At 36.1% G+C, this 26,177-nt stretch overlaps 1 protein-coding gene across 3 annotated transcripts in view; it reads left to right on the top strand.

Moving 5' to 3' along the window:
* RBP2 (retinol binding protein 2) overlaps positions 1-26,177 on the top strand; it is a 77,525-nt gene that overhangs the window by 29,940 nt on the left and 21,408 nt on the right. The window contains exons 1-2 of one of the 3 annotated variants that reach the window (XM_074234480.1): positions 15,035-15,189; positions 22,851-22,967. In XM_074234480.1, the coding sequence (XP_074090581.1) occupies positions 22,895-22,967 (73 nt within the window). In that variant the 5' untranslated portion in view covers positions 15,035-15,189; positions 22,851-22,894. Of the gene's footprint in view, positions 1-15,034; positions 15,203-22,850; positions 22,968-26,177 lie in introns of those variants that run through there. The other 2 variants (XM_074234463.1, XM_074234471.1) reach the window with 2 other exon arrangements.

Here is a 26,177-nt window from a genome sequence, read left to right as displayed (position 1 = left end):
CTTTATCCCCTGGGTCACCTAATTGACTAGAAGCAAAAACACAAACTATCTTGACATTTTATCAGTTTAGTTGGAAAAGACTGGTTTAGAACTAGATGATAAAATTCTGATTCTAAGAATCTGACAATGAATGGATAATTAATGCTATTTCCTTGAGTTTGTAGGAAAATTTACCCTTAAAATAGAAAAAAGACTCAAATTCACCTACCCATTTTTATTTCATCATTTGCTGGCAAATGCTTTTCTAAATGAGCGATTCTCTAGTGAATTAGCATCTATATTAGGGATGCGAAAGGCAAGAGCCGGCACATAAAATCTTACTTATCCAAATGGAATTTATTAAAGGATATTCATTATAGTCCACAGAGGCTTCAGGAGGGCTTATAAAGGAGGGATGCTAAAATCTGAATCCGATTTAGCTCAAAAGGTATGTAAATATGGGTGAATATAGTTTTCTAAGATTCTCTTTTTTTATAAGGGAAGTATCATTTTTGACATACACTGGCCAGATTTCCTGCTATTTCTAAGGACTCTGAGACAGTGATTAATGGGCAAGCAAGAACATCATCTTTTATCTCTGCCCTGCCATTACTCTTTGGTATCTTTTATAGTTGTTACTTAGTCTCTTCAGTGGTTGTTAGATTCTTTATGACTCCATTTGGGGTTTCTTGGTAAAGATCATGCAGTAGTTTCTTATTTCCTTCTCCAGATTATGTTATAGGTGAGGAAATTGAGGCAAATAGGAATAAGTGATTTGCCCAGGGTCACACTGCTAGTATGTATCTGAGGTAAGATTTGAACTCAGGAAGATGAGTCTTCCTGACTCCAGGCCCAGTACCCACCCCACCATATCTAGTTTTCCTTGATCTCTTTAAACATTGTAATACATTGAAGGGACAAAGAAGGAAGAAAAGGAAAGGGGGAACATATCTGAACAAGGTTCATAACTTACTTTTGAGTTGGTTTTAAGAGTGAGGGATCTAGTTCTCATGGCATTGCTTAAATTTCAGAAATTTTTCTAGAATCCAGGAGTGCTGATGAGGTCCTTGGTGTTATTTCATTGAAAATGAGATCTCAATTACCAAGATAGTCCTTTTGCTACTCTCTGATTGTCTCTGTCACATTTACTATAATAACTACTTCAAACTTCTTCTGTCCTCAAACTTCCCATAACTAACCTCTCTGTTGAAAATCTTGCCTCATATATTGCTTTAAAAGTTGTTCTGGGGAACAGATAGGTTGGGGGAGGGTCTGGGTGATATAGTGGCTAGAGCACTGGTTCTGGAGTTAGGAGGACCCAAGTTCAAATCTGGCTTCAGACACGTAATAATTACCTAACTGTGTGACTTTAGGCAAGTCACTTAACTCCAATGCCTTGCCAAAAAAAAAGTAGTTGGGGAGGAGGCAGAGCCAAAACAATGGCATGAAGGCAGGAATTCCTAGAAGCTCTCTTTCAAAATGCTCTAAATACCTTAAAATTATGACTAACCAAATTCTGGCATGGCAAAACCCACAGAAAGATTGAGTGAAACAATTTTCCTGCCCAAGATAACTTGGAAGATCTGTGGGAAAGCTCTGTTCCATCGGGTTGGAAGAGGCCCCAGCAAATTAGCTCCAACCTTCTAGGAACAGCCTGCAAGTCACCTGAGCCCCTTGGGTTCAAGGCAGAGGAGCATTTCCAGATCTTCCAACCCAGGGATCAGCAAGGACTGCTTGAAATGTCAGCAGGAAAACTCTACTACATCAGGGAGAGCTTGGAGCCCAGGCCAGCCAGGCCTCAGTGCAGATCCAGCTCTCAGGAACCAGAAGCAGGCCTGCAGAGCCAGCCAGAAGCTGCTTCCAGAGTTCTCAGGCCATGGAAAGTAAGGGAGTCAGGAAGAGACTGTTGGGGCTCTCTGCTATCCAGGAGGCAGGACCTTTGTGCTTTGTCACTATTCAGACCCTGGTCCCAGATTGGGGACCTTATATTGTCATATTGGAGCAAGTATCCTCTTCACAGTTTCAGGGCAGAGGGGAGTGCTTGTGGTCATCCACAGACCTGAGCATAGGCCAGGAGAGCAGTCAGAACCTCTCATAAGACCTTGAAGGAATTGAAGTTCTTGAGGGGTGTCCCCAAAACACTCAATATCTTGGGAAGTATGTTAAAACCAGGTCATGGACTGGGGAAATGAGTAAACAGAAAAAAATAGAATCTTACCATAAATAATTACTTTGGTCCCATGAAGGATCAAAACACACACCAAGAAGAATACAAAGTCAAAGCTTCTGTATCCAAAGCCTCCAAGAAAAATAGGAATTGGTCTCAAGTTATGGAAGAGCTCAAAAAAGATTTTGAAAATCAAGTAAGGGAAGTAGAGGAAAAATTGGGAAGAGAAACGAGAGTAATGCAGGAAAACCATGAAAGCCAAGTCAGCAGCTTGAAGAAGATACCAAAAAATACCAAAGAAAACATGTTAAAAATCCAGTTTAGGTCAAATGGAAAAAGCTGTCCAAAAGATGAATGAGGAGAATGATGCCTTTAAAAATCAGAACTGGCCAGATGGAAAAGGAGATAAGAAAATTCTCTGAGGAAAACAATTTCTTCAAATGTAGAATGGAGCCAAAGGAAGCTGATGACTTTGTGAGAAATCCAGAAACAATGAAAAAAAACCAAAAGACTGAAAAACTAGAAGAAAATGTAAAATATCTCATTGGAAAAACAACTGACCTGGAAAACAGACCCAGAAGAGACAATTTAAAAATCATTGGGCTACCTGAAAGTCACGACCAGGAAAAGAGCCTTGACTTCATTTTTAAGGAATTTTTCCAGGAAAATTGCCTTGATATCCTAGAAGCAGAGAATAATATAGAAATTGAAGTAATACACTGATCACCTCCTGAAAGAGATGCCCCCCCCCCCAAAAAAAAAACTTCCCAGGAATATTATAGCCAAATACTAGAACTCCCAAGTTAAGGAGAAAATATTACAAGCAGTCAGAAAGAAACAGTTCAAATACTATGGAGTTAAAGTCAGGATTACACAAGACAGCAATTTATATATTAGGGGCTTATAGGGCTTGGAATATGATATTCCAGAAGACAAAAGAACTTGGATTACAACTGAGAATCAATCATCCAGAAAAAATGAATATTTTCTTTCAGGGGAAAAGACAGATAGTCAATGAAATTGGGGACTTTCAAACTTTTTCGTTGAAATGTTTGATCTTCAAGTACAGGATTCAGAAGTATAGAAAGGATGGATGGGAAGGGTGAATTATGAGGGATTTAATGATATTTAATTGCATGTATTCCCACATGGGAAGATGATACTGATAATTCATATGAACCTTCTCATTTATTAGAGCAGTTAGAAATAGCATATATAGACAAAGCACGGGAAGGAGTTGAATATAAAGATATAATATAAAGATGGAGTCAATGGACAAAAAAAAGGAATGTACTGGAAGAAAGGAAAAGGAGAAGTAGAATGGGCTAAGATATTTCACATAAAAGAGTCAAGAAAAAGCTTTTGCAATGGATTGGAAGGGGGGAATGTGAGGGGGAGTGAGTGAGCCTTCATTCTCATAGGTAGTGCTTCAGAGAGGAAGCAACATACACACTCAATAGGGTATACAAAGTTAATCTTACACCAAAGGAAAAAGAGGAGGAGGATGGGAAAGAGGGAATGAGAAGGGGACTAGGGTTTAGGCAATGGAGCAGAGGGAGGATTGTGGGAGAGGGTGATCAGATACAACTCTTTTATTTTTGCAAGGTGGTGGGGTTGGTTGGTTTGCCTGGGGAGCAGCACAGTTGGGTGATTGTGGAGTGTCTGAGACCAGATTTGGGCTTGGGTCCTCCTGAATCCAGGGCTGGTGTTCTGTCTGCTATGCTACTTGGCTGCCTCAAATACACTTTTGAGTAGGGACAAAGTGAAAGGAGAGAATGGAATACCATATTTCCCCATGTATAAGATGCACCTTGGGGTCTGAAATTTGAAAAAAAATGTATTACATAAAGTTATTGAACTCAGGCTTTATTTATCATGAAATCCAAAGATTTTCTCTTCATAGCTTTCATGCATCTTTTGGCAAGTCTGGTGTATGTACACATGCTTAGTTCATTCTGTTTTATGATCCTGAATTGTATCCTCCTTTGAAATCAGTCAGTTCTTTTTCATCAACAATTCTTCTGGTCTCCTGATGAATCATCTTTATGGACACAGGAATTTCAATGCTTCTTTGCTCTTCAATCCATCTCTTCAATTCCTCTCTAATTCAGACCATTTTACTGACTTGCCTCTCATGGTCACCTTCTGCTGTGATATTTTCAGTATAGTTTCTTCTTCTCATAGCCAGTCTCAGATTGTTTTCTCAGTTGGAGGAAGACCAAACTGATGCTCAGCAGCATGATTTCCATTGCCTTTTGCAAACTGGATCACTTTGAACTTGAATTTGGCACTGTACAAAAATCTTTTCTGAGTCATTTCTGTTCAGAATGTGGCAAAAGTCACCTAATATACACTGGTACCAAATGTGAAACAATGAGCACAAAGACAACAAGTGCAACCCCCGCCCCAGAATTACAAGTAAAAACAATCTACAATAATGAACACACAAACAAGTGCAAAAAAGTGGTAAATGTAAGTAAGAAATCCACAACCACTATATAAGATGTTCCCAGTTTTTAGACCTCCAATTTTTTGAAAAAGGGTGCATCTTATAAATCGGGAAATATGGTAAGATTCTGGGAATGGAAAGGAATAGATGGAGGGAAATACAATTAATAATAGCAACTGTGGGGAAAAAATATTGAAGCAACTTCTGATTGACTTATGTTAAAGAATGCAATATAGCCCAGAGACAGAGCTGATGGTATCTGAACACAAATTGAGTACAGTTTTTCCCCCTTTTCTCTCACTTTATTTTTCATGAGGTTTCTCTATCTTTGTGGAGGAAAGGGGGATTTATGTTTATTTTTTTCAACAAGACTATTGTAGTGATGCATAAATAAATAAATATTTTTAAAAAAGAGTTCTCTTTGAGCTCCCTCTTCTCCCTTCTGCTCATATCACATCCCTCTGACTAACTTTTCACTAGTCAATTCCTTTAATCTTACATTTGATTCCCTCCCTTTATATTTTCACAGATAGATTGTCCCCCCACTATGATCCTCCCCTCTAATCTTCAATCTCTCCCTATCTACTGATTTCTTTTCTGCTGCTTAAAAAGTCCATTTCTTTCCAATCCTTAAAAAATTCTCACTAGATACTGGTAGCTATTGTCCTATAGCTTGTCCTTTATATTATCCCTGGTACCCAAGATCTCTCCTCCCTTTCTCAGGTAAATTTTCTTCATTTTTTTTAATTAACAAGCATTTATTTTCTCTCCCTCTTACCAATCTTCCTTCCTTCTTAAAAAAAAGAGTAAAGAAAAGAAAACTCTTGTGACAAATATATATTAGCAAACAAAACAAATTCCCATATTGGTCATGTCCAAAAATGAGTATCTCATTTTGAATATTTAGTTTATCACATCTCTATTTAAAGGTAGACACTATTCTTCATCTTTGATCCTCTGGAATTGTGGTTGATTGTGAATTGATCAGAGATTTTAAGTCTTTCATAATTTTTCATTTTCACAGTGTTGTTCTCATATAAATTGTTTTCCAGGCTCTGTTTATTTCATCTGAGTCTGTTTATATGTATCTTCCCTAATTCTCTGAAACTGTTTCATCATTTCTTAGAGCACAATGGTATTATATTACATTTATGGATCATAATTTGTTTTTGTCTAATTTTCTAATTGAATGGCACTTCTTAGCTTCTGTGTTTTTTTGCCATCACAAAAAGAGCTTCTATAAACATTTTTGTACATATAGGTCATTTTCATCCTTTTCAATTTCTTTAGTGGTATCTCTGGGTCAAAAGGCATATACAGTTCAGTAATTTTGTAGTAAAATTATATATTGATTTCCAGAATGACTGTATAAATTTACAGCTATATCAACAATGTGCTTATTTTCCCAAACCTTCTTCACCATTTGTCATTTTCCTTTTTTTTTTTTTTTTTGGTTAACTTTTTGCAATCTGATGGATATGAGATGGAATCTCAGAGTTTTTTAATTTATATTTTGTAGATTTGGAGAATTTTTCCTTTGAATATTGATAGCTTGGATTTCTTCCTCTGAAAATTGCCTATTTTTATCCTTTGACCATTTATCTAATGGAAAAATGATTCTTTATAAAAATTTGAATCAAAACCTTACTTGTCTTGGAAATAAGACTTTCCTCAGAGAAATCTGATGGGACTTCCTCCATTAACTGTTTTCCTTCTAATTTTAGTTTAGTGTAAGTTTAGTTGCATTTTTTTTTGGATTTTTAAAATTAATTTATTTTTTTATTCTCATTTTGTACAAATGTTTTTTTACATTAATAAAATATTCTTGTTTACAAGTAAACAAAATACCCCCCCATGAATATAGATAAACTTGCTTGGGCGAAAAAAGTTAAGGGGAGAAAAAAAAATTAAAATAAAAAAATAATAGTAATAATTGTAGGTATGGCCAGGTGGCGCAATGGACGAAGCACCAGCCCTGGAGCCATGAGCACCCGAGCCCATATACAGCTTCATAAACCCAACAATCACCCAGCTGTGTGACATGGAAGCCACCCGATCCCCACTGCCCTGCAAAAACCAAAAAGAAGAAAAAACAAAAGATCCAAAATAAAATAAAATAGTAATAATAGTAGGGGTGGCTGGGTGGCAGACAGAGCATTGGCACTTGAGCCAGGAGCACCTGGCTCCAAATACTGCCCCAGACACCCAAAGATCCCCCTGCTATGTGGCCCCAGGCAGACCATCCAGCCCCATTTGCCCTGCACCCTCCCCCAAATAATAATAACAAAAAATGTGCTTCAGTCTTTGTTCCAACACCAACAACTCTATCATGGGTGGATCACATTCTTTATGATAAGTCCATCACAAAAGTTACTTCCATATTTTGCCAACGTTGCCATTGCTGATTGCAACTCCCTCCTTTGGTATTTCTCCACTACCATGTACTATATTTTCTCTCTCCTTTCACTCTGACTCTACTGTAGGATCTCTGAGTGGCGCAGCACACAGATCCCTGGTCCTGAGGCCAAGAAGCCTTGAGCCCCCCTACCACCCCTTAGGCCCAGAATCCACCTGGCCCTATGGTCCTGGGCAGGCCTGCCAATCCCAGCCCCTTGCAAGAAGTAAAAAAGAAAATGTGTTATATCTGACCACTCTCCCCCCATGGTCCATCCTCTCCTCCTTTATTCACATCCCCACCCCTCTCCCTGCTCCCCCCTCCTTCTTACTCCAGATGTCTATACCCCATTGAGTATATTTGCTGTTTCTTCTCCTAGCCATCTCTGATGAGAGCAAAGTTTCCCTCATTCCCCCTTGCCTCCTCCCTTCCATATCATTGCAATAGCACATTGTAATAAAAAATCTTATTATGTGAAATATCTTTGACTATTCCCCCTCTCCTTTTTCTTTCTCCCATTCCATTTCTCTTTTTTTTTCTATTGACTCCATTTTTACACCATATTTTACCTTAGAATTCAGCTTTCTCCTGTGCTTCAACTATAAAAGCTCCCTCTACCCGCTCTATTAACTGAGAAGGTTCGTATGAGTATTATCAGTGTCATTTTTCTATGCAGGAATACATGCAGTTCATCCTCATTAAGTCCCTCATATGTCCCCCCTCTCCTTCAATCTCCATGCTTCACCTGAGTCCTGTATCTGAAGATCAAACCTTCTGTTCAGCTCTGGCCATTCCAAAAGGAACCTTTGAAATTCCCCTGGTTCATTGAAAGTCCATCTTTTTCCCTGGAAGAGGACATTCAGCCTTGCTGGGTAGTTCATTCTTGGCTGCATTCTAAGCTCTTTTGCCTTCCAGAATATTGTATTCCTAGCCCTATGAGCTTCCAATGTAGTTGCTGCTAAGTCCTGTGTGATCCTGACTGCAGCTCCACGATATTTGAACTGTGTCCTTCTGGCTGCTTGTAATATTTTCTCTTTGACTTGAGAGTTCTGGAACTTGGCTGTAATATTCCTAGGGGTTGGTTTTTTCGGATCTCTTTCTCTGGGGGATTGGTGTATCCTCTCCATTTCTATTTTGCCCTCTGCTTCTAGAATATCAGGGCAATTTTCCTGTAGTAATTCTTTGAAAATGATGTCAAGGCTCTTCTCCTGATCATGACTTTCAGGTATTCGGATAATTTTTAAATTATCTTTCCTAAATCTGTTTTCCATATCAGTTGTTTTTTCAATGAGATATTTCACATTTTCTTCTAATTTTTCATTTTTTTGGTTTTGAAGTATTGATTCCTGATTTCTGTTAAATTCATCAATCTCCCTGAATTCTATTCTTTGTCTGAAGGATTTGTTCTCCTCAGAGAGTTTTCTTATCTCTTTTTCCATCTGGCCAATTTTGCTTTTTAAAGCATTCTTCTCCTCAATAACTTTTTGAACTGTTTTATCCATTTGACCTAAGCTGGTTTTTAGCATGCTATTTTCTTCAGCATTTTTTTGGATTTCCTTGACTAAGCTGCTGACTTCATTTTCATGTTTTTCCCTGCATCTCTCTCCTTTCTTTTCCCAGTTTTTCTTCTAACTCCCTCATTTGATTTTCAAAGTCTTTTTTGAGCTCTGTCATAGCCTGAGCCCAATTTCTGTTTTTCTTGGAATCTTTAGATGCAGGAGCTTGTGCTTCCTCATCTTCAGACTGAGTATTTTGATCCTTCTTGGGCTCATTTGCAAAATATTTCTCAATGGTCTTCCTTTTGTTTCTCTGCTTCCTCATTTTCCCAGCCTGGGCCTGGTTTTGGGGTGCTTCCTGAGCTTTTGGGACCTCCCACAAGGGTCTCAGTGTGTGAGGCTCTGTCCTCCCTCCTGGTCTGTGAATGACCATATGCACCCCCCCCCCCCTCTGCCTCGGGGCTGAGATGGAGGGGCCCCTGCTGTTCTATGGGGGGGCCTAGACTGCGATCAGGATCTGAATGTGGTCAGAGCCCCAGAGTCCTGTTCCAGAGGCAGAGGACAGAAGAGCTCTGATCATTTGTTTTATTTGTACAAAAACTTTTTCCATTTTTTTCTTCTGTGATTTTCTCTATCCCCTGCCTCATCACAAATTTCTTCCTTGTTGTTCTAATCTCTTTCTCTTTCTCTTTCTTTCTTTCTTTCTTTCTTTCTTTCTTTCTTTCTTTCTTTCTTTCTTTCTTTCTTTCTTTTTTTAGGTTTTTGCTAGGCAATGGGGTTAAGTGGCTTGCCCAAGGCCACACAGCTAGGTAAATTAAGTGTCTGAGGCTGGATTTGAACTCAGGTACTCCTGACTCTAAGGCAGTGCTCTATCCACTGCACCACCTAGCTGCCCCTCTAATTTGTTTCTAATGTGACTTTTCATACTTCATGTATTCATTCATTTCAGGTTAATCATGGTAGAGGTGTGAGTAATCTTTTATATCAATTTCTGCCAAATTATATTTTATTTTTGTTTACTATTGAGTCTTTGTTTCAATAACTGGGATCTTTTAGTTTATTGATCTTTAAGTTACTGGTTTCATTTGTTTATGTTGTATAGCTAATCTGTTTAGCTAATTGACCTCTCCATTTCTTAATCAGTAGCAAATTATTTTGATTGCTGACTTATAGTATAGTGTGAAATGCTTCAGCTAGGCCCTCTTCTTTACCATTTTTTTTATCATCTCCCTTGAGATTCTTGATCATTTGTTCTTCCACATGCTTTCTCAGCTAAATTCCTTGAGAAAAACCATCAGCATATGGTGCCTCCACTTGCTAATCCTCTGAAACGTTACTTCTAACCTCTTCATTCAATTGAAACAGTTCTCTCCAAAGTGCCAATTATTTTTAAATTGCCAAATCTAATGGTGATTTCTCCACTATTCTTCCTCCTTAATTTCTCTGAAACATTTAACATCACCTTCTTCTCTGGATGCTTTCTTCTCTTTGGATTTCATGAAACTGTTCTCTCTTTGTTCTCTTTCTATTTTTCTGACTGCTCTTTACCAATCTTTTTTTCTGGATCTATACCCATAACACGTTCATTACTTAGGTCTGTATCCCAAGACTCTGGCTTGGGTCTTCTTCTCTTTTTTCTCCATCTTTTCTCTCTTGGTGAACTCAGATCTACATATGCATACCCAGTATTTCTCCAGATCTCCTATCCTATATCACCAACTTGCTTCTTATTAACATTTCAAACTAGATATATCATAATCATCTCATATCCAACAAGTCCAAAAACAAAATCATTTTATTTTCCCTCAAGAACCTCCCTCTTACAAATTTTCCTTTCACTTTTAAGGGTATCATTATTCCTTTAATGATCTAGATTCATAACTTTGGTATCATTCTGAAATTACTTACTCTCCTTTATCCCCCAATTAGTCAATTAATTGTCAAATCTTTTTTTTTGTAAGGCAATGGGGTTAAGTGGCTTGCCCAAGGTCACACAGCTAGGTAATTATTAAGTGTCTGAGGCCGGATTTGAACTCAGGTACTCCTGACTCCAGGGCCGGTGCTCTATCCACTGCGCCAGCTAGCCGCCCCAATTGTTAAATCTTGTTCTTTGTACCTTCAAAAATTTTTTGAATAGATTTTCTTTTCTCTACTCAAACAGCTACCACCATAGTTATTCCTTTATCATCTCTCACCTGGACTACTACATAGAGAATATGGCTTCCATGCCCCTCCCCACTCCACTCTCCCAACTCTCCACATCCTCCACATAACTATTGAAACAATTTCTGCAAAGTACAGGAATGATTATATCACCCCCTTTTTAGTTAAACTTCAGTAGCACTCTGTTGTCTCTGGAATAAATACAAACTTTGCCTTTTGTATGTAAAATCTGGATTCTTCTTAGTTTTTCAATTTTTTAAAACATTAATCCTTTCTGTGAACTCTGTGGTTCCAGTATAAAGTTCCACTTAATGTAACCCACACATGGTGTTCCATCGCCTTCCTATTTTCATGCCTTAACATTTCAAGCATGAGAGACAGAATGAAATTTATCCTATAGCTGAAATGTTCTCCTTTCTTACTTCCTTATCTTGTAGTCCATAACTTCCTTCTATATTTAACTCAAGCTATACTTTCTTCAGGAGACCTTTTCTGATTCCCCAGTTATTACTGAATATCTCCTTATATGTATCTCATTTATATCTATATTTTTACCTGCTATACCCTTTCAGTTCATATCATAAGTTCAAAAAATAATAATTGCATTGAGGTTGATCATCACCCCCCTGTTGCCGTTAGGGTGTATCATGTTCTTCTGGTTCTGCTCATCTCACTCAGCATCAGTTCATACAAATCCTTCCAGGCTTTCCTGAATTCCCATCCCTCCTGGTTTCTAATAGAACAATAGTGTTCCATCACATATATATAAATCACAGTTTGTTAAGCCATGCTCCAATTGATGGACATTCCCTCTCAGGCACAATCTTGGGATGTCTGTGATGGAGAATACCATCTGTATCCTGAGAAAGAATTGTGGAGTTTGAACAAAGACCAAAGATCATTACCTTTAATTTAAAAAAAAATGTTATCTTATTATGTAATTCTGCCATATCATATACTATATATTTCTTCCTTAAGGATATGATTTGTCTCTCATCACATTCAACTTAGATCAATGTATACTATGGGAATGATGTAAAGACTAATGAACTGCCTTTTTTGGGGGGGGGGGGGTAGGGGGAGGGAAGCAAGACTGGGGGAAATTGTAAAACACAATAAATAAAACCTTTCTAAAATTAAAAAAATAATCGATTGTTAATTAATTCCTGGAAGGAGTGATCATTAACTCATAATGAATTTCATGGCAAAAACAAAGAACAAAGGTTCTTTAATTTATTTGTGGTGTGATTTTCTGATATAATTCAATTTTCCTAAACCTGTTTCTAGGTTCTAAAGGATACTATAAGTGTAATAAACAGGCTACCATTCACTTAGGGTCTTATGTTTGCTAGTGGATCTTCCTGCCACAAGTTCTTTCCTATTCCAATCCATTTTCCATTTAGCCACTAAAGTAATTTTCCTAAAGTGAGGGTCCACTCATATCACCCCTTTCTTCCTCTCTTAATTCCATGTGACTTCCTAGTGGTACCAGGATCAAATACAAAATGCTTTGTTTGGTATTCAAAGTGCTGCATAATTTAGTCCCTTCCTACCTTTCTAGTCTACACGAACTCTTTGATCCAGTAACATTCAAGTTATATCTTGACCAAGACACTTCCAGCATTTTTTTTTGACTCTTCCCCCCTGCCTGAAATGTTCTTCCTTTGGGTCACTATTATTCCAGAGAGAGTAATATCTGTCATCCCAGGGAACTCTCATAAAACTGATAATGCAGTTGACTTCTGCATTCAGCAAGTCCCATAAAAATCATCAATATTTAGAAAGTAAGGGTCGGCTAGGTGGCACAGTGGATACAGCACTGACCCTGGAGTCAGGATGTCCTGAGTTCAAATTCAGTCTCAGACACTTAATAATTATCTAGCTGTGTGACCTTGGGCAAGTCACTTAACCCCATTGCCTTGCAAAAACCAAAAAAAGGGTAAAATAGAATTATCTTATTCTTTTTATAGAAGGACTCTCCATTTGACAAGAAGATTCTTTGCAGGTTTCCTTTCCAACTCAAGTTTTAGACATATACAATAATACTTAATGTATGAAACATCAATTTATTCAAAACTTCAACAATATATCCATTGCAAAAAATGGGATAATAGGAATGTCCTTCTATAAGACTAGTGTTAATGAGTTATTAGTGTTATATTGATTCCATATATAATTATTTTATTTCTAGGGAAATGATTTGGTCTATATATATGTATATATTACATGTGTATTTATGTATATATAAAACTACATATTATTAATTTTATTTATTGTATATTTGTATATATAATCACATGTTATATATAAGTAATTTCCTATATTATTATTCTATTTCTAGGAATAAAATTTGGTCTATACATATGTATATGTTATGTGTGACTAATTATATATTATTATATGAATATATGTAATTATATATTATTGGGCTATGATTATGTATAAGTATATTACAGATATTATATGTTTGGCCAATGTAATTGTGTCTATAAATAAACTATATAACATTTTATATAGTATTATATACTATATGAGTTGTATATATGTATATGATTATAATTATACATAACAATATATTCATATATCATATAAAACTTATTCTATCAAATAATATTAGATATGTATAAGTACACATATGTAAAGCAAGTCATATATAATATGCATAGACCAAATCATATGCCTTTGAAATAGAATAATTATATTAGAAATTAATATTACATCAATAACCCATTAATATTAGTTTCATAGAAGGATACTCCTGTATCCCATTTTATGTAATGGATGTGTTGCAGAAAAATTATGTGTGTTTTGATGTTTCATACATTGAATATCATAGTATGTGTCTAAAACCCTATATTAAAGAGGAACCCTTCAAAGAATTCTCTTGTAAAATAGATATAAACATATGGCATATCATAAAGTATGTATGTATGCATAGATGTATTACATGAATTATGTGTGTATATAGATATACATATTTATGTATATATTGCATTACAAGTTATTCTATTAGCTAATTTCCTTTATATATGTAAGTAAAATATTTTATTCTATGGTCTATATATATACATTTGTGCATATTCATATAAACACACACACACACATATATATATATATATATATTATATGATATGATTATATGATATGAACTTTGTGGTCTCTGTACTCCTTTCCAGATTAAGATCTCTGATCCTGTCTGAAAGTGGAGTGCTTTGGGAGAGAGTGGATTCTCCCCTAACTAAACTACTCAATTGAACTTTGGATGATGATGATTTGTTGTGAATGCTCTTGAGCAATTGCATGTAGAGGAGCTAGTTTCTCCTGTTGGTCCTAGTGTATGACTTGTCCAGGGATACAGAGTCAGCAAGTACAGGAAACTCAGGTTGAATTCAAATCATCTGACTCCCAAATCTACTGCCTTTTTTCACTTCACAGGGCTGTAAATTTGACCATTTAGTTATGTTGTTTATGCTATCTAGAATTTTTTCTCTCCTTTTCTCCCCCTTTACTTGTTACATATCTTTCTTTTTTTAATTAAAGATTTTATTTATTTTGAGTTTTACAATTTTCCCCAAAATCTTACTTCCCTTCCCCCCACCCCCCATAGAAAGCAATTCGTCAGTCTTTACATTGTTTCCATGTTACATAGCTTTCAAAGACATCTCAAATAATATATTTTTTTTACATTAAGGGGTAGCAAAAGGTAAAAAAAATTACTGAGATCCATGTATTATTGACACTTTTCTTGATTTCTTCTATTTTTTTTAAAACTAATTTCCCACTGATTGGTCAAACTATTTAATCAATAGATTTAAGGAAATTAAGAACACTGTATTACTAATTTCTTGACTTGCATCATTAAGCTATTCATTATATCAGCATATACTGCAATGCATTTTCAGTCTTATTGTTTCATGCAGATTAATTTTCTTTTTCTGAACAAAATTTTAAGTTCCTTTGGAAAGGAGTGGGTCTTGGACCTTTTTTATATGTCCCATAAGTAGTAATGTAGTGCTGGGTACATTGCAGGTGCCCAATGAATATTTTTAGAAAGGTTATTAATTAACTGAAGGAAATCTGTGAAATAACTACCACTTTGAGGTTCTAAAAATCAAGGCAATTCTTTAGATGGACAAAATAAAATAGGTGGAACCCTTTTTGGAGGTGGGGGTGTTGGACTAAAGAAGTTTTCAAAATATATTTCCTCCAAAGGATCCTAGAATTTAAAGTTTTAGTGAAGCATGTGTCATCTTGCTATTCTATTAGTGATTCATGAGCCTCATTATTGACTGACAAATGAACCAGTTTTACCTGATTGTTGAACTTTATAGGAATTGCCTCACATTAAGGTGGTGTTTATCATCCCATCTTCATAAGTCTAAAGGAACCCTTCCCTTGCCTTTGGAGAAAGGAAGGGACAGATAGAAGCAGGTTGACAGTGTGAGTGTGGGTAGAGTTATAAAAGAGAAAACTTCAGTGAGGACAACAACAGAATGCAGTGAACCCAGTATTTGGAAAGTCATTCTCCCTGAGACTACAGGTAAAATATTGGGGTAAGTTTCTTAAACTTTTTCTTTCATTAACTCTAAGCAGTTACTCTATCTTACCATTCTGGATATCATTTGTGGGTATATTCTATTAAATAAGTCAAAACTTGGACCCACAGATAAAAAATGTCCCAATGAAAATCTCTTATAGCTTAAATAAATTTAGAACCTGTAGGCTGTCCCAGATATAATATCCATCTGAGAGGTTGAGGTAAATTAATTGGTGAAGCCACATAAATTAATAAGGGGCCTAAGGCAAGACATTGGACGGGAAATGTTAGTGCTCAAACATACCTGCTAGCTCACCTTTATTGTATCCTCCATGGTTCCTGTCAGCAATAGAATCTAAGACTGGAAGGAATGTGAACATCTTTTGTGGAGTATCTGAGATCCATAGATTATTATAAGGAACATGGGGTAATATTGGATCTAATTTATTCATTATTAGTGTTGGATTTGGACACCACAATTTCACAGAGCCCATTTTCCTTGGGGATTCTGTGAGGTTGAGGTAATAACTTTTTAATACTTTTGTGCATTACATTGTGCTGATACCAATCAAGTTTACCTCCTCATGAGGACTCCCTACCATCCTTAATTCTAGGTAATTCCTCATCTTGGTTCATATTACTTAATAACTTAGTAAAATATCAACTTTCACTGGATATATATTCAGTCAATCACTAAACAATATTTATTGAAGGCATGTGATGAGTTCAGTATTATGGTAGGCCATATGGAATATACAGAATAATGGAAACCTTTAAATTTAGGAAGTTGTTTGCTGAACTGCTATTTCTCTTATTCACTCAATGTCTCTTTTTCTTTCATTCTTTCTTATATAGTATTGCTCTGTATAAGTTGGATTAGGGGTGGCTAGGTGGCGTAGTGTATAAAGCACTGGCCTTGGAGTCAGGAGTACCTGGGTTCAAATCTGGTCTCAGACACTTAATAATTACCTAGCTGTGTGGCCTTGGGCAAGCCACTTAACCCCATTTGCCTTGCAAAAAAACCTAAAAAAAAAAAAAGATAAGTTGGATTAGATGACTTCTAAGATCCTTTCTAACTTTAAAACTCATTTAATCTTTAACTGTTATCTTCAAATAATTTAAAATCTATATAGAGAAACAAGAATAAGGTGGGAAAGAATTAATGGACACTGAAATATAGAAATATGATATCAAATGTTAAGATAAATGTTACAGGAATTCAAAGAAGAGGGAGATCACTGAGGACTGAAGTAATCAGGAGATTTCCTGGGAGGAAAAGTAAGCCTTAAGCTGAGCTTTGAAGGGTACAAATTTGAATAGATAGGGAGTTTTATTCAGTTTTTTTCTTTTGCAATCTAAATATTTTCCCTGCTCTTTTATTAGTAAGTCATATTATGGTTTTGGGGATCTTCTATTTTCAATGAATCACCAAGGAAACTTTTGTACTTGGTCAGCTTAATTTTTATTTTTGCTTACCTTCCAATTCCTTTTCATTCTCTCAGCTACAAACTGTTAGGTGTTTCTTGTCACCCACAGACAACTAGGGAGTCTTTACCAATCTGGAAGATTAAACTGGGGGGATATTCAAAGGTGTCTCTACAAAAAGTTATTTTGCATGAATGTAGGAGTATAAATATATCCTTTAAAGGACCAAATCACCATTGTTCACATGTATTTGGAAGGTTTAATATTCTATCTCCCTGGTTCTGGTCGTCAACCTTGAACTTTTTTTTTAAATAAATTTTATCAATATCCCATTTTTTGTATCCCAATCATTTTTTCTATTTTCCCTTTTTCACTTGTCCACTATTTCCTTTATAAAATTTTTGCTACTACAAAACTATTACGAATAGTTTGGTATATCTATCTATCTATCTATCTATCTATCTATCTATCTATCTATCTATCTATCTATCTGTATAGCTACTCTTTTTGTCTTTGACCTCTATGGATATAAAAATCCAATTATAGCAGCACTGATTCAAAGAGAATGACCAGCTTATTGACTCTAATTGAACAATTTCAATTTGTATTCCAGAATTCAAAAGTGTGTTTTATCTGAATACCCTCTCCCATAATCTTCCCTCTCTCTTTATCACCTATTCACCCTTCCCTCCCCCACTTCCCCCTTATCCCATCCTTTCCTTCTCATTTTTCTCTAGAGTAATATAGATTTCTGTACTCTATTATGTGTATATGTTAGTTCCTCTCTGAGTCATTTCTGATGAGAATGTCGGCTCACTCACTCACCCCTGTTCCACTCCATTGAAAAGGTTTTTTCTTGACTCCTATGTGAAATATCTTAGCCCCTTCTTCCTCTCCTTTCTCTTCCTCTCAGTACCTTCCTTTATCACCTATTGACTCCATCTTTTTACTATATTATACTATATTATATTCTGTTCCTTCCTGTGCCCTGTCTATATATGCTCCTTCTAACTGCTCTTATAAATGAGAAAGTTCATATGACTTATAAGTATCTTCTTACCATGCAGGAATACAGATAATTCAAGATCATTAAGTTTCTCATAGTTAGTCCTTCTCATCCACCTCCTCTATGGTTCACCAGAATCCTGTACTTGAAGATCAAATTTTCTGCTCAGTTCTGGTTGTTTCAATAGGAATGTTCGAAAGTCCCCTGTTTTATTGGAAGTCCATCTTTTCCCCTGGAATGGGATGCTCAGTTTTGCTGGGTAGTTGATTCTTGGTTGTAAACCAAAATTTTTTGCCTTCTGGAATATCATATTCCAATCCCTATAAGCACATAATGTAGATGCTACCAGATCCTGTGTAATCCTGACTATAGAGCCACGGTAGTTGAACTGTTTGTTTCTGACGGCTTTTAGTATATTCTTTTTGACTTGGGAGTTTTGGAATTTGGTTATATTATTCCTGGAAGTTTTTCTTTTAGGATCTCTTTCAGGAGGTGACTGGTAAATTTCATCAATCTCTATTTTACCCTCTGCTTGTAGGATTTCAGGGCAATTTTGCTGTATTATTTCTTGGAAAATGAAGTCTAGGCTCTTTTCCTTGTCATGACTTGCAGGTATCCCAATAATTTTTAAATTATTTCTCCTGGATCTGTTTTTGAGGTTGGTTGCTTTCCAATGAGATATTTTGCATTTTCATTTACTTTTTGGCTTTTTGTAAAACTTTTATTTCTTCCTTATTTCTCACAAAATCATCAGCTTCCTTTAGTTCCATTCTGTGTTTGAAAGAGTTGTTTTCTTCAGAGAGCTTTTTTTATCTTCTTTTCCAGCTGGCCAATTCTGCTTCTTAAGACATTCTTTTCATTTGCCTTTTGTGTTGCTTTTTCCATTGGCCTAAACTGGTTTTTAACATATTATTTTCTTCAGTATTAAATTGTATTTTTTTTCACCAAGCTGCTGATTTGATTTTCATGATTTATCTGCATCGCTCTCATTTCTCCTCCTAATTTTTCCTTCACCTCCTTTAATTGCTTTTCAAAGTCTTTTTTGAGCTCATTCATAGCCAGAGCCCATTTTCTGTTTCTCTTAGAGGCTTTGGATACAGAAGCTTTGAATTTGTCATCTTCTGAATCTTCTATGGGACCAAAGTAATTTTCAATGGTCAGATTCTTCTTTTTCTTTTGTTTGTTCATTTCCTCAGCCTAAAACTTATCTATCGCACTTCCAAGGCTTTGGGGGTTTTTTGGGACACCCCACTAGGACCTTTATTCCTTCAAGGTCTTATGCTCTCTGGCCTGTGCTTTGATATGTAGATGACCAAAGGCACTCACCCTGTCCTGGAGCTGTGAGGAGAGTCCCTGCTCAGCTATCTCAGTATGGAAGCCCAAACTGTGACTTGCAGCTGAGTGTGGGAAAACAGCAGAGTCCTGCCCCAGGGAGAGCAGAGAGATTTCTGCAAGATCCCCCCACCCCCTTACAGTCTATGGACTGTGTTTTGGAGGTGCAGGTTGGCTTCCCTGATTCCTGCTGCAGGTTCTCACTGCAGGGCTATTCTGAGGCCAGTGTTCCTCACTCCACACTCATTCTGGTGCAGCAGAGCTCTCTCACTGCCCCTTCAAGTTGTTCCTGGTGATCCCGGGGGTGTGCTGCAGCCAAGGCTTTTTTCCACCCCCCATCCCAGTGAAACACACCTTTCCCCTGGAACTTGTAAGTAAGTTATCTTGGACTGGGAAATTGTATTACTCAGTTTTTCTGTGGCTTCTGCCCCTCTAAATTTTGGCTAGAGTCATAATTTGATGACTTTTGTAGTTTTTTGGGGGGGAAGGAGTTTCCGGGAAATGCCGCCTTCATGCTGCCTTCATGCTGCCATCTTGGCTCCACCCCCATCCAATAGTGAATTTTTTAATAAACATTTCTATCTTTTGACTTTATATTATCTTTATTTCCCAAAATATTCCACCACTTTCCCTTACCCATCAGACCATACCTTATAAAAATAACTTTGAAAAAGACAGGAAATCAGCAAAGCTAACCAACATGTCAATATGTTAGTGTATATATAGTCTTCCACACTCATACTTCACCATTTCAGCAGAGAAGGGAAGAATTCTCAGATCACTTCTTCAGAACCAAGTTTGATCATAATGACTATACAAGATTCAGTTTGGATTCATCTGTTTCATTGGTTCTTTGTTGCTGTCATTCTTTCTATTTACATTATTATTGTCATTATGTGAATTGGTTTTTATTACTTCAACCTTGCATCAGCTCATATGACTTCCCTACTTCTCTGTATTCTTCATAATTATTCTACTAGCAGAATGATGGGATGTGTAATATTAATTTAGTAAATACTCTATTTATCCATCTGTCTATCTTTATTTACCTACAGCAACCAATTCCATTTATATATCAATTAATCTATTTCTCCACCACCAGTCTTTTGCTTTCATTACAGTTCTTGTCCACTTTAAGAAGTGCTGCTATAAATATTTTGATGTATAAAGGACTTTTATTTCTATCTTTGACTTCTTTGGTTAAATACCAGTAATGGAATGTCTGAGTCCAAGAGTATGAATTTTTGAATCACCTTCCCAGTATAATTTCAAATTATTTTTAGGTTAATTGAATACTAATAATTTAATAGCATGCCCATTTCCATAATTCCAGCAATATTAGCTATTTCCACATTTTATAATTTTGGTCACTTTGACAGGCATGAAGTAATATCTCAGAATTGATTAGTTTACATTTTTTTCACAATTTGGATTATTTTTCTTACAAAATATGTTAGGTTACATTTCTTCTTTTGAAAATATTCTATCCTTTGACAACTTTGTTGTTGTTCAGTCATTTAGTCATGGCTGATTCTTCATGAACAATAGTACGTTAGACCCTTCTATCCTCCACTATCTCCTAAAGTCTGCCAAGCTCATGTCATTGCTTCTATGAAAATAACTATCCATCTCATCCTCTTCTGTCTCCTTCTTTTTGCCTTAAATCTTTCCCAACATCATTTACCTGTTGAGAAATTACTTTTGGCTTTCTATAATCCTTGACTCAGAGATATTTCTTGCAAAGATGTTTCCCCTATTTAATGACTTCTCTCTTTGTTCTGACTGTACTGATTTTTGTTAATGTAGAAGTTTTTTTATTTTCTATAATAGAAATTGCCCATTTTCTCTTTTATGAGCCAGCTTGGTGTTGGTCTTTGAAGATGTCTAAACATGAATTCCTATAATATATTTCCCTGTACTCTTCTGCCTCTATAACTTGATTTTTTTCAGTTTGTAGCTAAGCTTTTATCATCTTCTCAGCTTGCTGTTGACTTCCTTAACCACATTTTGATTCTGTTTCTGAACAGCTGGGCCTTTTTTTTCTCTTCTGCTTTTACCTAACTCAAATAACTGTTTACTAAAAAAGGAATACATTGTTTTACATTCCCTTCAGTACAGTTTCCCAACAATTAGCATACATTACCATACATTTCTTAGAGCTATGATATTTGATCACTATGTTTAGAGATATGAAGTATAAGGCCCATTCAATGTGGTAATTGAGTTTGTTGCCAGCTACTGAAAAACTTATTTATTCAAATTCAACTCATTTTACCCTTACAGTAAGCTTAGAGGAATGGGAACTTGCATACTTTTCGTGTCCCATTTTTCATAGAAGTAGCTGTTGAGACCAAGAATTTACCCATTTTCCTGGAAAAAAATCGTATCTCTGATGGAATATATTTTACATTTTGTCAGAAATATCCAGCAAAAATCTATCTGGTGATCATGTCAATAGCCCCCTACATATATCTATCTAATGAACCACTTTAATCATGTCATTATCATAGACAAATCTTTAGTGACTTCCCTTTGCCCATAGGATTATATCAAAATTCTTACTTTTCCTGGTACTGATTCATTGGAAAGGAAAGGAACAAGTACCAGCTTTGTTCCAGATAGCACAAGACAGTTTCACAATATTATCTCATTTGATCCTAATATCTTACTTCATCTTCACAAAAATTATGAGAGATAAGTGTTATTACAATTTTAAAGTTGAAGAAACTGAGGCAGACAGTGATTAACCAACTTGCCCAGGATTATTCAGCTAATGAGTCTCTGAAGTGAAATTAGAACTCAGATCTCCCTGACTTCTGGTCTAGTACTTTATCCACTCTACCATCTAGCTATCTAGGCAGCCAAACTTTCTCAATATCTCCCATGACTCCCCTACATGAATTCTACCTTATAGCCAGATCTATCTCCCCATTGTTCTGTGGATGTACTTGAATACTTCTACCTTCATTTATATACTTTTCCTTCTTTAGACTCTCCCTTTCCTCATCTATCATTCCATTCCATTTAACAAATGTATAAGCAACTACTATGTGCATAAGGAACAATTGATTTTACCTCCTTTGTAAAGCTTTTCTTGATTACCAAGCCCACAGTGATTTTTCTCTCCTATGACTAATAAAGCATTTATGGATTAATTAATTTATTTGACATTCTTATTGTGAATTAGTGTGTGTGTGTGTGTGTGTGTGTGTGTGTGTGTGTGTGTGTGTGTGTTGTTTTCTCAAACGGAATTCTACTGAGGGAGTAGACTATGTCTTAAACTCCATATCCCAAGATACATAGGATATATGCTCTATAAACATTTGTTTATCCAATTGGATATTGATTTACTAGGGTACTTCAATATTTGATATGTGACTTCATGTCCATGGAGGGGAGGGGTCTTCTTTACATGCTTGTCCAAAGTAAAAGATTTGGGGGCAGCAAGGTGGCACAGCAGATAGAGCACCAGCCCTGGAGTCAGGAGGACCTGAGTTCAAAACCAGCCTCAGACACTTAATAATTACCTAACTGTGTAACTTTGGGCAAATCATTTAACCTCATGATCATGCATTAAGCTTTTCCCCCTCCTTAAGTGCCAGACAAATGTTCCAAGTTATGCCTTAAAAGAGTCCCTTATGAGATCACAGAAAGTAAATTATCGTCAAGGGAGTGGTGTAGCCCTAATGCAAGGATCACTATCTGAACCCTTGGTGACTCTGTCCCAAACTTTGTTCTTTATTCACCTACAGTCTCTCTGAACTTTGCTAATGAAAGTAAAGTTCTTTGGAGATTGTCCTTCTGACCCTTGAACTATCTTATCTAAACCATAAACTGTATTCTAACAGGATATAAAATAGCTCATTCTAACTCATTCACCCTACAACTCTTGTTTTTACAGCTTGACATCTGTTCCAAACCGAATCAGCCTCTTTACTAGCCACGATGCCTAGTGACCAGAATGGAACCTGGGAAATGGAGAGCAATGAGAACTTTGAAGGCTACATGAAGGCTTTAGGTAAATGTGAATACTCCAAGGGCAAAGGGGCTCTCTAGAAGGGAAATTTTTCCTTATCTAAATTGCAAAGAAAAAGAGAAGCATTGGGGTAATAGAAAGGTCCCTGACTAGAGAATCAGGGGACTAGCATTCAACTATTAGGTATGCCACTTATTTACTGTGTGATCTTCAACAAGTCATTTCTCTTCTCTGGGCTAGAGTTTTCTCATCTGTAAACTGAAGGTTTTGGAATAGCTCTTCACAATCTTTTCTAATTCTCATATTCTATGAATATGTCCTGTGATAAAGATTCCTCTGGTAACTTAAGACTTTTTGTTACATTTGAGTTACTATAAAATTCATTTTCTGAGTCTAGAAAAACTGATCACCTCAGTTAATGTTATAAAGGCTGTTATAGTAAGGCTGATACATGTTGAAACAATTACTCAATTCATAAAAAGAAAAGATCAATCAAAATGTGTTCTTTAAAGTAGTTGAGATCTGCTGATTGTCAGAATTGTCTAGAATGGTAAGAGCCAGACTGATGTATTGAAGCTTTGCTATCTGACTCTTGGCAGAATCAAGGGTCAAATCTAGTGACAAGGTGGAGTAGTCAATAAATACAGATAGCTTCCTAAACAGCCAAATGGCTTTAGGTAAAACCAAGTTTCTTTTCAACTTTTCCCATGCTTTAAACATTGACTCCTCTAAATGTAAAGATATTATACTAAGTTTTGAGGAGAGCTAGCCTGTGATTTCATAATCTTTGAAAACTCCAAATCAGGAACTCCCTCTACCAATACATATTTTCAATGACACCCAATGTGTCAGTGAGTTGCTAGGGGTCACATGTATGTACATAATAGGGACAGGACTTGAATCCCTGACTTTCCAAAGTAACTCTCTGTTAACTAAACTACTCCTCTCAGCATGATATTACTACCTTGGAAGGGTTGAATGTTCAAAAGAAATGAAAATAATGAAAACAAATATTATGTCTATAACAAAAAAAGGGAATGTCTGGGAATGTCTGAATTGAAATAAATGAATTCCATCTCTATGTTTACCTCATGACCTTGAGCAATTTACTTAACTTCCCTGGGTCTCAATTTCTTCACTATTAAATGAGATTGGATTTTACCACCATGTTCTCAGAATTGAGGGGAAATCAAATGAAGGTGGAATGGAAAGCAAAACTTGACATCCTTCCAATTCTAGAACTCTGATCCTTTTTGTCTTTATGCCCTTTATGCCCATATTTATACTGTTGGAGCTAGATGAGACCCTATAGATCATTTAGTCCAATTGCCTCATTTTTATCAATGAGAAAATCGAGGTTTAGAGAGAGACAGTGATCTGGTCAGTCATATAACTAGCAGAATAAGAACCCAGGTACTTTGAATAAAAATCTAGCAGTTTTTCTTATATAGTTTGCTGCCTTCTCTATTTTAGAAGGAATTGCTATTCAGATAGGGATTAGAGTAGAAAGATAACCAATATCCCTTCCAATTTTTATATTCTGTACCTAACCTCAGAGAATGCCCAGAGAATGCCATTAGGCAATTCTCTTTGTGGCTTCATATTGCAAATCAATGATACCTTCAACATATTATATACCACCAATGGCCATCATTTTTTTTTGGCCAAGTAATACTATAACAAGCTACATTTTCAATCTACAAAAGCAGAATAGTTATTGAAACAATAAGTTTGCAAAGGGAAGTAATATATGTTGCTGAAATTTTCACATTCTATTTAGAGTGAGGGAGGGACTTGTAACAAAAAACTAGGATCCAGTAGCCTGAATACTACACTCTCTGCTAAACCATTGACTCAGAGCAATTAGTTTGAGTTCAGGGTTCTTTCATTCAATCTCTATTATCTTGAGATTTTAACCTCCCTCAACCTCCACTCCCTTATTTTTCAAATAAGAATATTAACTACCTTGCCTACCTCATAGGCATATTGTCAAGACCAGCCTATCAATAAGCCCAGAGATATTTATGAAAATTTATGTATTTTAGTACCAAGTCCTATACAATGGGAATTACTTTTTTTATGACTGTTTCCATTTCTCTATAATTAACAAATTGTCTAACTTTCATGCACCAGAGTCTTCACAAAATAGATTGGTGACTTGGCCATTGGCCAGTGAGTTTGGTTAATATAGACAGCTTCTGTGGAAAATTCAAGGACACAAATTCATTTTGGTGCCTTGGTTTACTCAGCTACATCATTAGCACTATCCAGTAAATTTTTCTTCTCTCTACTTCCTATATGCAGTGGAAACTTAGCTATGATCAAAATTGCACCTATAATTAAATAAGGGTCACAAAATGATAGAATAATCTATATTCATCAAAGGAATAATAACAAAATGAATTCATCAGTGTGTGCTAGGACTGGGCAAAAGATGTGAGATGTTCATAAGATCATAGACATAAAGCTAGAAAAGACTTTTAAGACCTATGTCTAACCCCTTCATCTGATAGATAAGGAAACTAAGACCCAGCAAGTTTGGTTGACTTGCCCAAGGTTACACAGGTAGCAAGTGGCTGAACCAACATTCAAACTCAAAGCCTGTGATACCAAGTTTTACTATCTTTCCATTCCACCTTCATTTAATTTCCCTTCAGTTCTGATAAGATGTTGGTATAACTGGAGTCCTCATTCTGCAATGTGAAAGATCTAGTTTCAAATTCTACCTCAGACACTTATTAAAAGCATGAGCCAGGACAAGTCACTGCACCTCTCTGAACCTTATTTTCTTCATCTGAAAAATGGGGATAATACTTTACTAATGACTATAGGTATCTATTCTCTTATCTCATGAACAAGAACTTGAGAGAGAGAGAGAAAGTGTATTTGTGTGTGTGTGCATGTACGTGTGCATGTGTGTTCATGTGCATGTGCGTGTGCGTGTGTGTGTGTGTGTGTGTGTGTGTGTGTGAGAGAGAGAGAGAGAGAGAGAGAGAGAGAGAGAGAGAGAGAGAGAGAGAGAAAACCCCACCACAAACCTATTTTTTTTCCCTGAAGGTAATTTCTCCAGAATACTGTAATTATAAATAAGTTATATGGACTGTAGAACTTCACAGAAACATTGTGAGGATAAGAGAATGTATGTAAAATTTACAATTTTAAAATTTTATATGTTGTGTATTTATTATTTTTTCAGCTTTTTTCTTCTTCTTTTCTAGTTAAATCCCAAATACATGAGATTCCTGCTAATCT

This window comes from Macrotis lagotis, chromosome 1 (assembly GCF_037893015.1).
Source record: "Macrotis lagotis isolate mMagLag1 chromosome 1, bilby.v1.9.chrom.fasta, whole genome shotgun sequence".
Lineage (NCBI taxonomy): Eukaryota > Metazoa > Chordata > Mammalia > Peramelemorphia > Peramelidae > Macrotis > Macrotis lagotis.
The sequence above is the reverse complement of the archived record's forward strand: the minus strand, read 5'-3'. Positions and strand labels throughout refer to the sequence as shown.